Raw genomic sequence first — 14,533 nt, forward strand, 5'->3', positions numbered from 1 at the left:
TAGTGAAACTGCAGCAGAGATGACACACAACTGTAGCTCGTACAGGAATGACATGGGGCCCCTACAGGGAGGTTTCTACTGTCACAGCCCTGCGAATACTCCATTGCTTGTTTAGGAGAGAGTGGGAGAGAGAGAGAGAGAGAGAGAGAGAGAGAGAGAGAGAGAGGTGGGGTGTAGTCACTAAACGCATCATGAGACACTGCTGTGGAGTGCAGTTTGTCCGCCCTCGGGGGCCCCCCTCACGGTCTGGTGCCCCCCCTTCACGGTTGCGTGCCTTGTTCGTTCATAAGCTGCGCCCCTGTCTCTCCCCTTGTCTCCCGACCACTCTCTCCACAGGGCAGGTAAGACCTTCAGCTCGGTTCACGGTCCGTCGCGTGCTTTCCGTGTTTATCGTCGTCGTTAACGGAGCAGAAATGAGAGTGAGGCGGCTGATCCGTTGACAGGGTGTGTCGCCCCCCCCCCCCCCCCTGTAACTTCAAGTCAAGTTAACTTAAACCCTCAGGAGAGACGCTGTCTGCTTCCTTATTCACGGGTTTGCTCTATGTTTGTTTTATCTTCTCAAATTAGCCATGGATCATTACGAGTTATTCCAGACAGATTATAGCTAGATTTGTTCTCTCTCTTGACCCATGAGTCATGCATCTTTAGTGTTGCTCAATGTCAGGATCTAGTTTGTGAGTTGGAGAATCAAACCTGTAAACTTGAGTATAAGTCACCAGAGTGGAACGGTAGTTCCACAGCTCTGAGCGACGGAAAGGAAATGTCCACATCCAGTTGTTACAGTTTGCCACTCTGAAGAGATTCAGGGACAGGATCCACTTTGTCTTCAGACGCCATTCAGCTTGGGCGAAGTGTGTGTTTTCAAATGATCCACCCTCTATTAACACAATAGACCACCGAGGTGTGGCTGTGGACCCAGACACACACAGTGACAGTTGTTATTATCAAGATGAATGTGACTTCGTTATTTGTGTCTTAAGTTTAAAGGCGGATTTTGGCTCCTGAGTGAAGGCTGTGGGTGTAAACTCTCCCCTGTGAAAAGATAATAACAAAGATGTAAATATGAGGTTGATCCATTAGGTGTTGTAGCTCCTCACTGTGCTTGTTCAAGTTTTTTCTGTCGTGTGTAAGTTAACACAAGGTCGATGTTGCAATGAACAGTGTTGACAAGAGGACAGGTCAGTTGAGGCAATAAGAGAAAATATATTAGATAAAATAGCTGAATATTGAACATATCAGAAAATCAAATACAATTCTTTATACATAGTGACAAGTGAATACTATATACGTGTCATGTGTATATGTATAAGCCTACACAGGGCAAGTCTATTATATATATTTATATTGGACTTTTATTATTAATGTTGCAATATTTTTTGATATTATGAAATTTCACAGCGCCTTTGTTTTAATATATGTCTCTACTGTCAAATTCCTGAATGAGAATCTTGTTTTTGTCTTATTACAAATTCACGTTTCAGTGTAAAATAAAAGAAGTTGATTCCTTTAACCCTCTAAACCAACCAGGTCTTCTCAATGTACTTTAAACTAAATGTCTTTTGTCACATGATCTGATCCCTGTGGGCAGCAGGGAGACCCGCTGTCTGTCCTCTCAGGAGAGTAATTACAGGTGTGTCCACACAAACACCAGCTTAAGTTCCACGTCAGAATTAGTCCCTGACTTGGTTGGACACAAACGAGCCTGTGACCGAAAGACATAGGACAGAAGCCTCTCTCCTGAGATGATGATAGTCCATGCAATATTGATCAGGGGGTTAATGAGGGTCACAGTCACAACAGGGACTCTTTACTGCTCTTAAACCTGATGCTGAAGTTCCCTCTGTGTTGTTTTAACAGGCTCTTCAGCAGCTGACATATACTGACATTCTGTATTTGTTAAATTTTTGTTTAGCTTTCTGCACGTCCACTTTGGAAACCATCTCTCCCTCTTCTACAATGGCCGCAGTAAGTCCACAGTATTCCACAGCATTTTGCATTTACTAGCTGCACCAGTAAAGATCCAGCACTGGTCAATGGACTTCATGTTCCCTTGCTTTGCTATTGAATTTTATTATTACAGTTATATTGTAAACTGCTGCTGGTGCTATACACCAATTTAAATATGAATTTAGTTATGGGAAAGTTTGCATTTCATTTAAATGTTACTCGTGGTACGAATGGTTTAACCTGTTTAATTAATGCAAAAAGTCTTAAAGCTAGAGATCTGTTTGATCATTGAAACGTAAACTAAAATGTCCAAACTTTAGTTGTGCAAATTGTTTTCCTAGTTTGTGTAGGAGTATGTTGCAAAACACAAAACATACTTCTTAAACTTTGTTCTGCTTTTTTGAAATGTATTATGAAATATTAATGTATGGACGTATGCACTGTGTTGTGTACTTACCTCACACTTTGATCTATATGATCTTCAGCTTTTAAAACATAAAATGGTTATTTTGAATAATCTTGAATAATATAATTTCTGATATGGTCATTTTGGTTTGATAAGCTATTCAATTCTTAAAAACACATCTCTTCCGTCTAATTGAAGAATCACAAAATCCTTTTGCATGCAAATCAATTTGTATTAAATGTGTCTCCTTCAATGTAAAGTTCAAAATGACATGTCGCATAATGTTCGGCGCAGTGAAGCTGACGTGTAAGGAAGCGTTCAACAGATGTATGTGAAAATAGCCTTTGCATGTCAGACTCTGCTCATACTGGGCTTCATTCATTCACCACAGTGACGCTGTGTGAAGTTTTCAGCTCTTTGTGTCCTTTGTATTTGTCCTGGTGGTAATGATACAATTTTAAACGATCTATCACCAGATTGGAAACCGAGGAACAGTGACTGAGGCAGCAGGTTTCGACCCAGAAGCCGATGCCCAGAGGCTCAGAGGAGCCATGAAGGGAACTGGTGAGTGATCTGGCCCGCCGCTCAGAAAGAAACCATCACGCATAAACACACGACTCACTCTGCCCTCAGCCTCAGGAGGAAAATATAATTATTCTCTCTGTTTTTCTGTCTCTCTACTCATTTCCAGGAATGTTGAGACTAAATGTGGAGTTGCTCGGTGTAGTCATGGCAACTTGAATTGTTCTGTAGTCCATCTCTTTTCGCGGAGTGTGTCCTCTCTCGCTTTCCTCACCTCTTCTGATCTGGAGGCTACATTAATCTAGACTTTGCTGATCGAGAGACTTTAAGTTCTGATCCACTTATGTTTCCTGAACCTTGACATCTGCTCTATCATCTATTGATACCAGATTCTTCATTATTGTTATTATTATCATTGGTATTATGTGAGGCTGCAGTAAAATACACTGTTTGTTATTAAAAAAGCAAAAATATCAGAAAATTAAATATACATGTATTCTAAAGCATTTCATTTGAACTCTTGTTTAAGCAGGTTACATGCAAACAGGAGAACATACTTTAATTATGAATTATTTAGCTGTGAAAATAAGCTTCTATAATATGTGTAACTTTAAATAAATATGTGTTGCCTGTCATTAAACTATTTGTTCACGTATTAAAAAATTCTCTTCAGGGCAATGCAAACACGTTGAACCTTGCTCCTGACTCCTCCCTCTCTCCTTCCCTGGTCGTGGATCAGTCAGTCAGATCCGAGATGTGATAAGTGAATTAATATCAGCACCTAACAACGATATTGGATCAGTCCCCACCCTGGGCTCTTTCAACAACATTCAGTGTGCATCAGTCACATTTTCTCTCTATGAACACATTATGTGGTGCGGAATCTTGATCCTGTTTCGGTTTACAAGCATAATGATCTCCCCCTGACTCTAGTTTGAGCTCTATTGCAAACAGATGGTTTCTACGTCGACGCCAACAAACACTGTGTGTCACGATCATTCTCCAGGGTTGCAGTGCTGCACAGGAAATGAACAATGTGAACCGTACGATTTTAAGAAATGTACGATAAATAGCTAAATGTATTGAGCTTCAGTTTGGTGATGTTTCTCGCAGGCACTGACGAGAAGGTGGTCATCGAAGTCCTTGCACACCGGACTGTCGCCCAGAGGCAGCGCATCAAAGAGGCCTTCAAACAAGCAGTGGGGAAGGTGAGGGTTTTGAAAGATGTACTCGTAGGAAGAGAACGAAATCTAATTGTGAATAAAACGGTTTTCGAAAACCATAAACGACTGTGCATGAAGCAGAAAAAGAAAAGAAGAAGAATCTGAAAAGCAGACTCCTGGCAGCAGCAGTGCATTTTATCATCCCTTAGCCCCTTATTCCATTGTGCACTCTCTCATCACTTTGGGCGGAGTTGAACTCTGCTAACACGGCGCTGATAATGTGCAAGTTAACCATTAACCATAAAGCAGAAATGAGTATCACCTGTTGTAAAAGAGCAGGACAGAGATAGCCTTGTAATCTGTGGGAAGCGGAAACAACGGCTCTTTAAAAAAAACTGGACTGGAACCCACAGGGGCCATGAACCCACTAGCTCTATCTTTGTTCTGTTATTTTATGGATCAATACCTTAACTGAGAGGGGAAGTATGGCCTGTGTATTATATCGATGTAATGAGTTAATGACCAGCTCGAGATGCAGTGTCCTCTAAGTGGTAAACACAGTTATCTGAAAGTTCCACATCCAGGGAGCTGCAGAGAAAAGGCAGAGGCAGCGGGTGGAATACCTCGCAGTCAGAAAGAGTGAGTCATGTTGCACGAGGTGACGCCCACATGTGGTCACACGGGCCGCTCTTGTGGAACAGCTGCTCTATTCAAAAAACTCTGTAAGGAACCAAACCACCCCCCATACAAGACGTTTCGCTGTAATATATGTAAGATGTGATATGTCCAGAAAACCTGCTCACGAAGCTCTGAATGTCAAAGATAATCACATTTCATCCCAGATGATTTGATCAGAGGCCGTAGAAATGAGTGTGAGGCTGTTAACCCATCTGTTTCCGCTCCACCCTGCAGGACCTGGCGGATGAGCTGTCCTCCGAGCTGAGTGGGAACTTCCGGGCCGTCGTTCTCGGTCTGCTGATGCTGGCCCCTGTGTACGACGCCTACGAGCTGAGAAACGCCATGAAGGTCAGGGTTCTCATATCCACTTCTGTTGGTCTTAAATGAGAAGTCTGGTTATATGTTTCTCACAGCCATGATCAAGAATTGTCTGTACAGCTTAAGCTTCGTTCAACATTTGACTTTGTGCCGTAGGCCTCCATTGTTGTCCAGCAATAACCCTCACTACTAATATATAAGATAATTGTCCAACTTTTATAACTGAGTGAAATGTGGAGTTATTCCCAGTGTCCAGTCATAAAGTGAGAAAAATGTAAATCGGCTGTGGCTGAGGGGTAGAGTGGTCATCCTCCAACCTGAAGGTCGGCAGTTTGATCCCCAGTCTGACCCATCTGCATGCCGAAGTGTCCTTGGGCAAGATGCTAAACCCTGAATGCCCCCCCATCGAATAACTAAGTGCTGCAAATAGATGCACTGTATGAATATGTGTGTGAATGGGTGAATGTAGAACTGTACTGTAAAGCACTTTGAGTGGTCATAAAGACTAGAAAAGCGCTATATAAATACAAAACCATTGACCATTTAACATTTACTACTAAAAACACATCTGTTCTCCACATGGGAAATGTGCCCCTCCGTACTTAACTCTGCTAAAGATGTTGTGTTTCCATCGAAGTTTGTTTGGTTATTAGTTAGCATGAAGACACAAAAACTACTACGGCCACAGAAAGGCTGGAGGAGACTGGAAAGTATTGAGAGACTGAATTTGAGATGATAGTATATTACCAGCCTTCTCCTCCCAGCAAATCACTTGTTCACTGATCAACCAGTTCAGTGTATTCAGTGAATTGCAACACACCACTTTATCGTGCTTTAACCAGAGTTTACATTTCTTCATCACAGGGGGCTGGAACAGAGGAGGCTTGTCTCGTCGATATTCTCGCTTCAAGGACAAATCCTGAAATAAAAACCATCACTGCCGTCTTCAAGAAAGGTAACTGTGTCACGTCCGGGGGTAGAAACCATGATATCAGGTCCCGGTGTACATCTCAGGGTCGGTTGATGCCTATATGCTGAGTACGACATCTGATATTGTGTACCACTGACAAAGCATTATTAGAAAACAGTGGATGGGATAAATTATTCATTAATGTCAATGCTGTGCTCAGTGCGGCAGGAAATTGTTTTCTTATTTGTTTCTTGTGTTGTTTTACTAACGGTGGTCAACCTGTAATAATAAAATGTTTATATTTTATTTAAATATTACTCAGGCTTTATGTTAAAGTTGTTCATAGTGCAGACACATTGGTCAAAACTCAACAGGTATTGCCTCACATGCTTTTTATTCTATTGTTGCTGTGTGTTTTTGTGACAGAATATGGGAAAGGCCTGGAAGATACTGTGTGTGGAGACACATCTGGAATGTTTCAGAGAGTCTTGGTCTCTCTACTCACAGTAAGCAAAACATCAGCATGGAACTCCTCTCAGTTTGGGCCAATGTTTTAAAGGCACGACATCGCAGAAACATTTAATACGAATTGAATCGATTTGAATGTGAATTGAACACAGAGATGTTTCCAGCTTCTCTGGCATTATATGAGATCAGTTAGTTAATAAAAAAGTTATTGTGGGCACATTAGATGAGTTGTAAAGTGTCAACAGGAACTTTGGGGGTGATAAGGTGTCTCAATCTCTGTTTGTCTAATGAAGGGGGAAGAACAGTCGCTTCTCCATCATTAAACCTGTTTATTGCTCATTTAATCTGAAGCTGCATTGTTTTCTGTGTTGCAGGCAGGACGGGATGAGGGGGATAAAGTGGACGCAGCCCAGGCTGCCATAGACGCAAAGGTACAGCATCAGGGCTGTAGATGAAGAGTGTGTGTTTAACATGCGATCCTGTAGGTTTTACATGTTTTAAATGATTGTGTTTGCAGGAAATCTTTGAGGCCGGTGAGGCTCGATGGGGCACGGACGAGGTGAAATTCCTCACGGTGCTTTGTGTGAGGAACCGAAACCATCTGATGCGAGGTATTCTTACTGTGTATTGAGAAATGTGTGCATGTGATTAGATTAGATTAGATTCAACCTTATTGTCATTGCAGAGTACAAGTACTAGGACAATGAAATGCAGTTGAGGGTCTAACCAGAAGTGCAAGAAAAAAAGCAGTAAAAGTGAAGAGTATGTGCCTATGTAAATTGGAATATGTAAATAAATAAGATAGGTACAGTAAGAAATAGATTTGGAATATGAACAGTATTGATACAAGACTAGCAGCAGTAGAAGTAGGTAGTGTAGATATGATATATATATATATAAACTACAGGTGTATGTAGAAGTAGTGGTAGTAAGTGAAATGAAAATGAGAAAAAGGAAGTGAATGGGGTAGTAGTCATATTATATACAGAGTAAGTTATACTTCCATTATCTTCGAGAGGCCACTAAAATCATCCAGGAGACTGTGGGAGCCTGACTGACCCCTTGTGGAAGTTTTGGGAGCAAACACACTCTTTTTCCTTTTTTCTTTATTTTATATCGAAACATCCTTCATGTTCAAAATTAAAGCCGTCAGAGGGAGAGTCAGATGGATAAAATCTTTAATGACGTTAGATAATTAAACTCTGTTTTTCCTCCTTCAGTGTTCGAGGACTATCAGAAGATTTCTGGAAGAGACATCGAGGACAGCATCAAGAGGGAGATGTCCGGCTGTCTGGAGGACGTCTTCCTGGCCATAGGTCGGTTTCTCCTTCCTCCTTCAAAGAATCAAGTCAAGTCCGATTTATTTAAATAGAAAATTATTAAATACAAAATGTGTATAAAACCTCCAGGAAGTGATTTAACTTGTGGAGCTTTCAGGAGATTATGGAGTGTATGTCCCTCTCCCAGTTCACGCGACACAACGGAAGTTACTGTTGTTGGAGGTTATTGCTTCTAATGTCCTGGGATTTGTTATTTCTTTGCAGTGAAATGCATGAGGAACAAACCAGCGTTCTTTGCAGAGAAGTTATACAAATCCATGAAGGTAAATATTTCAAGCATTGTGAAGCCATTGATATACAATAAACCATGTATATATTAGAAAATACAACAGATCTATTTCCCCATGAAATTGTTTTTTTTTTTTGTAAATTTCTTATGAATTCAGTTAAAGTTCTGTTACGTTCTTGTGTGTTTATGTCGATGCAAGTAAATCCTCTTTCCCTGAGATTATGCATTTCTAACATGTTTTAATTATAGTGATTGTTCCTTCTATCCAGCATCATTGAATTCAAGGCAGTTGGAGTAATGAATAAACCGAATTACTCTTCGTTGAGCATAATAAAAGCAGACTGATGTTATCACGGTATAAAGATAGTTTCTGTCTCTCTCGTCAGGGGCTGGGCACCACAGACAGTGTGCTCATCAGAATTGTGGTCGCCAGGGCTGAGATCGACATGTTGGACATCAAGGCTGAGTTCCTGAAGAAGTACGGCAAGACCCTGCCCTCCTTCATCAAGGTGAGCGCCGGATACGAGGGGCGGGGCAACGAGTGTTAGTCAGCAAACGGGTTTGCAATACATCAGCTGGGTTTTAATGATAAATACAATTCTCTGAACGTTTATGTGATGCTTTTATAGCAGCTTTGTGATGAGACTAAAGCTGCTTTCAGACGCCCACTGAACCCTGACGTTCTCCAGAAGGGGCTGCTTGTGAGAACACACACATGTCCGAGTCAGCTGCTGACATTCTCCGGAGTTTGACACCAAGTTAAAACTGAGTGAGCCCCTGTGAGCATACAGCAGGTTGTTGTACAGATAGTTCACAGTGAGGGAGTGGGGGCGTTGATGACCTTTACAACATCTGACAGACGCAAAACATAAGAATGACAAATATCTCAGGATGCTGTACACATGGCAGACGCCAACGAAGAGTGACGCTGGTGTCACTGGGCCAGTTTCTTGCTGCGCTCTTACGTGAAAGACAAATCCCAGAAAGTGTCCAGACCAAATTGTCCGGATTTCATGGCTGAAAACAGCTTGATTTATTGCTGCTTTCATTTCATTGGCCAAAGCTTTACCTGTTAGAGCCAATCCTGTTTAGTTTATGTTGTCTGGTTTTTTCACAAATGGTATCACAGAGTTCGTCATAGTTTCTGCTCCAGCCGAGTGGCCGCAGTTATTCCCATCACCAGCCCTCTGAAGTCTCACGGCTCTTTTCTCTCTGTCCACAGGGAGACACATCCGGCGACTACCGCAAAATCCTGCTGGAGCTGGTTGGAGGCGAGTAACAGGAACATCATCCTGCTCCGTCTTCCCTCTGCAGACGACTTCATGAGCTTTTTTTTATTTGATGACCTGTGTTTTCTTATTACGCGGCCTTCTCTTTACACCAATCGACCACAATGCCTTTCCCTGTGCTGATTGCAATACCAATTAAACCAAAGTTTTGTAACCTTTTACACTCGTCTGTGTGTTTCTCATTGATCGCGTGTCAACCATTAATTTACGGTTTGAGTTAGAGAGCGAGAAAGATTTAAGCTTTTGACATCTTTAAAAAACATAAAAGATGGATGTTATTGGCTCCCTCTCTGGTTACAGGACAACATTTAAATCAGCGTCCGCTCTGTTGACTCCATTTGCTTAATTGGTTGCAATTCCTCATTTGTTGAGTCAGCCCTGCATCATTTCAATCAATCACATTAACGGGACGCCAGCATTATTTTGGGGGAGGCAGTAAAGCGGGATGTAATCAAGTTAAGGGAGGAGGTCCCATAGCTCATGCAAAACTCGCAGCTCCACAGAGCAGGACATAACGTGCAGCGGCTCGTACTCCAGGTGACCACATGGTGGAACCAGAACTGCTCCTGAGAGAGTTTGGTTTGCAGCAGCAGTGAGTTCGGCTGCGCGGGAGACGCACGTGTCAGTGAATAGCACAGAGCTCCATGTCGTCTTTCTCAATCTCATCTCATCTGCAGCTTGTGTTTCACATCCTGTAGAAAGTTAATTTGCTGTCCCTGGACACCGGGAGACCGACTCCTCAAATCAACCTGGGTTTTACACAGACTTAAACAGAAACCAATTTAGGCTTTGCAGCAGAACACATCCCTGCAGGCTCCTCACACACAGCATCACTACTCCCTCAGGACACTGATGGTTCACCATATTAGAGAAACAGACCCTTTGAGCGGTTAGTGTCCTCCTCTGGGGAGCGGGCTGCTGTTCTCTGACCACAAGAGGCTCATTTAGTCTTTTTAAGAGGTTTTCAAGGAATCTGGGAAGCTGCTAAAATCACCGGAAAGGGATGAGGCATTGTCCCAGTCGTTTGTTTCCTGTGAGGTTTTAGTGTTTTTTTTAAATTGCACAGCAGAGTACACATTGTCTGATATGGGTTGTTGGCGCTATTTGCTATAATAATTAAACATCTGTTTATTTAGCTTTTCTGTTTTTCTCGACAACAAGGCGGTGTAAGATAAAGACGGGACAGCACCAGACAGCCACAGTTTAAAACTCAAGGATTGTACTGAACATCACCAGGAGACGGTTTGTTCTCATATATTCTTCATCCCTTTATAAATAACAACCAACACATGAATAGACCCAGTAACGCTGCATATATTACCATGGCAACAGAAGTAACAGCCGTGTCCTGAAGCAGACTTCAAACTCCACGGGCACATGGGATTTTATGTTTTACACAAGCTGAGAACAGAACATCTTCAAAACGATAAAGGACAAATAGAGAATCAAAATCCGACGGCTGCTTCACAGTCAAGTCAGAGAAAATTAAACTTTCAGCTCAAACCTGGTGAAGTTATAATGATGCAGCATTAACATAGTTAGGATAACACGGTTGCTCCCTGTAGGATGGAAGCATCACATCTATATTATTGATTTTATTGAAATGTCCAAGCTTTGCAGAGGTTTTCTTAAAATCATGTTGGGCCTTTTTCTCTTTCCTGTCCTCATGTGATGATTGAGGGTTTTGTTTGTACTCTGTTCAGGCCCATTGACCTTATCTGAACATTTGTTCAAATCAATTGTTTTCAGATATAAATGTATTGTGGCTCGGGAGGTAGAGCGGTTTGTCCATTAACCAGAAGGTCAGTGATTCGATTCCTGGCTTGTTGTGTACAATCTAATCTGAGTTGGTACAACTTTTATTATATGTATTTCTGAGTCAAAGATTGAATCAATCTTTGACATTTTATCAGCATGAAAATCTAGTTCAATATGTTGCCTTGAGTCTGTGAGTTTTTCTAACGTTTTATTTTTTTGCAATCTAATGCAGCTTGATTGAATTTAAGGAAACTGTTGGGACCGAGCGGAGAGATGAGCTCCACCAAGTGCTATTCCAGCCATTTATAATAAAGAAAATAACACAAATTGTCTGCAGATATTTTTTTTTTACATTTTCATCAAGCACAACAGGCTGCTTCATTTTAATTACTCACTGTTTTGTATTCCTCCTTTAACTGCTGACATCTGAGGACGGTCTGGAGACGCTGCCAGAAACATTATCACAAAGGGAAAAACTCAGGTCGTAAAATATGTGACAAGTTATACAGGATGAAAACTCATCCATCAAGGTGTTGTGCACAGGGTGTGGGGGGGGGGGGACATGTGGAAGGCGAACAAACAACTGTGTCAGACAGAGGACCGGCCCTTTGTCCTGATCACAGGGGACAGCAGAGAGAGAGGGAAGGTGGCGAGAGTCAGAGCAAACACTTACCTTCACCGCACGCAGCAGCTGCAACAGCAAAGGTGAACGTGACAGCCGCTGAGCCGAGGGAAATCAATCACAGGCAGCGATTGTATAGAGAAGGTACAGAGGATCGTAGGCAGCATCGAACATGATGAGACAAGTCTTCTGTTTAGCCTCGGTGTCACTGTCGTGTTGGGTTCAGGGTACAGGTCAGACCTCAGGAGGGAAGCTGAAAGAAATGTGCAAATGATATCCGGCCTCTGACTCGACGTTAAGAGCAACGTGGCAAACCTAATCCAACAACTCTGTCTGTCCACCAGTACTCACTCAGAATTTCTTTGTCCTGTTGAGGGTTAATTATAATTACACTATGAACATGTGTATCTCTGAGAGGGTGTAATTAGCAGAGAGAGGCGAAGCAGCAGGCTTCTTCAAAAAACTATTTGAGCTCCCGCTTTCGATAAAATGAGATGTGATTATAATCATTCATATGGACTCTAAATACAATGATCATTATGGTATGTAAATGTCAAGCTTTGTCTGGAGCAGGAATAGATGGTGTCGTCTGAGATGCTCTTCATCACCTGTGCTGCGTTCTTCTGCATTTTGTTCTGCTTCCGATTCTCAGAGTGAGATGGTTAAAAATGCTAGATAGATGGATGAATGTATAGATAGATAGATAGATAGATAGATAGATAGATAGATAGATAGATAGATAGATAGATAGATAGATAGATAGATAGATAGATAGATAGATAGATAGATAGATAGATAGATAGATAGATAGATAGATAGGTAGGTAGGTAGGTAGGTAGGTAGGTAGTTGGTAGATAGATAGATAGATAGATAGATAGATAGATAGATAGATAGATAGATAGATAGATAGATAGATAGATAGATAGATAGATAGATAGATAGATAGATAGATAGAAGATAGATAAAGACAGATAGATGGATAGATAAATGCGATTATTTTGTATAAAGGAGGCTACATCAACAAGCAGGACAGAAAATAGGAAAAATGAAAACTTCTTTTCCACACTTGATTAAACAGCTGAATAAATGCCTGGCGAAGGAGAGAAAGAAAGAGGGTGTGTGAAGTATTCGATTAAAAGAGAGGCTACAGGGAGACGTTCAGCCCTTCACTCACTGACTGCTAACTGCTGATAACACAGGCTCTGGGAATAAGAGGCATTGTTGTCATGAAGTTGAACATAATGAAATCCAAAGTTACAAACATGGTACCAGGTACTTGTAGAGAGGGACAGAATAAAAATCACACACACACACACACACACACACACATACACACACACACACACAGTCACACACAATAAAGTACTGATATGAAGTCTGTACATTCCGTAACCTTCGTTCTAAATGCATGAGAAAGATCAGGACGTGTTTCAGTCAACAAAACATGTTGAACTCAAAACTCCTCACACCACGTCCTGTGTGAGGCGGGTGCTGAGCTCTGACACACTTTTCCTCCAAAATTTGTATGCACCATCATGATTGTGTGAAACCTCTTCGGGAATTTATTGCTGTATGCCCTATCAACTCATATTAAACTACAAACAATTTCCCTAAATGACTTCTTAATCATCTGTAATGAATAAATAAAGGGATTTTACCTAATGATGGTTAGACTTTATCAACCGATTAATCTGCCGTATCTCCACCACCCACACAGATGTTCCAACAAGGTCGTTGGAACATCTGCCAACAATAAAGATCCAGTTAAATTATTATAACAGGTTCTGGGAGTTATACTCCGGAGACATGTAATAACTGCATATTTATGGCTTGATGCCATTTAAAAGTAAGAAGCATTCCTTCTGTCACTCAGCCTGCATCTACAATGAAAAGCCTATTACGTTGTCATTCTCAACAAAAGAAACTCTATGTCCCAGCCTTGTACTTTTGCAGATGAGGATGTTGTGAATAACTGAATTTTTTTAAAACCTTTTATGCAGAGTGGCTTTGTGCGAGCACTCACTTGCGAGCACTCACAATGTAGACCTTTTTCAAAAAGCTTTTCTCAAGCAAGGAGCTCCACATGTTGTCCCTGTCACATGCAAGCCAAATATATATTGAGTTGGGAACAAGGTTTTGAGACAGAGGCCCTATCATAAGTTTTCATAAGGGGTAAGAATTTTTTGTTCCGCTCAAACTAACCATTTTCTACTAATCTTAACTACAACTTAAATCAATGGACAGCAGGCACAGACTTTCACAGGCTCCCTCCATGATCAATGATCAACGCACATAACCTGAAAACACTTTACGTGGCTTTATACAGCAGGCAACTGGGAACCTACCTGTGAATATAACAGTCCAACCAATAGTCAATAGTCGCTGACCAATTCCAGATCAAGCCTCGTGGTTGGGTCATTAATCTTTTTGGGGTCTCTGTGGTCTTATTGGCTGGCTGTCACTTCTCCCTCCCTCGCTCGATGCTCTAACTCAGCAGCAGCTCCGGCTCAGTCAACGTGGAGAGGTGCTGAAGGACGGTCGCCTCCTCGTTCTCTCATCTTCACATCGGGAACCCAGGCAGAGGTAAGGGACTTCTATCCTTGTCTGTTTGTTAATGTCTTGTTTACATGTTATCACAGGGAAGTGGCAGCAGCTTTCCTCTATTATAATTATTTGACTGCAATTCTGCCATAAAAAAAGTAGTGAAAATATTGTCAAGGGCTAAAATCAAACACAAGTTTGTCACATTTCCATCATTCGGTCCTAATGAGCTAAATATTCACTCATCAGGGGGAGAGCGTGGCCTAGGGTTAGGGGATAGAGCGGGTGCTCTGCAACAAGAAGGTTGCCGGTTCGAATCCCACTCTATCCCATCTGCATGCC

At 41.7% G+C, this 14,533-nt stretch overlaps 1 protein-coding gene across 1 annotated transcript; it reads left to right on the top strand.

The window, feature by feature from the left end:
• The first annotated feature begins 198 nt into the window (after positions 1 to 198).
• anxa4 (annexin A4) lies at positions 199 to 9,429 on the top strand. Its single transcript, XM_062412470.1, has 13 exons — positions 199 to 341; positions 1,913 to 1,965; positions 2,830 to 2,917; positions 3,989 to 4,083; positions 4,951 to 5,064; positions 5,899 to 5,989; positions 6,371 to 6,450; positions 6,787 to 6,843; positions 6,930 to 7,023; positions 7,633 to 7,728; positions 7,957 to 8,015; positions 8,368 to 8,490; positions 9,204 to 9,429. The coding sequence occupies exons 2-13, from the start codon at positions 1,957 to 1,959 to the stop codon at positions 9,258 to 9,260; spliced, it is 963 nt and encodes a 320-aa protein (XP_062268454.1). The 5' UTR covers positions 199 to 341; positions 1,913 to 1,956; the 3' UTR covers positions 9,261 to 9,429.
• The last annotated feature ends 5,104 nt before the right edge of the window (positions 9,430 to 14,533 follow it).

Source organism: Platichthys flesus, chromosome 19, assembly GCF_949316205.1.
Source record: "Platichthys flesus chromosome 19, fPlaFle2.1, whole genome shotgun sequence".
Classification (NCBI taxonomy): domain Eukaryota; kingdom Metazoa; phylum Chordata; class Actinopteri; order Pleuronectiformes; family Pleuronectidae; genus Platichthys; species Platichthys flesus.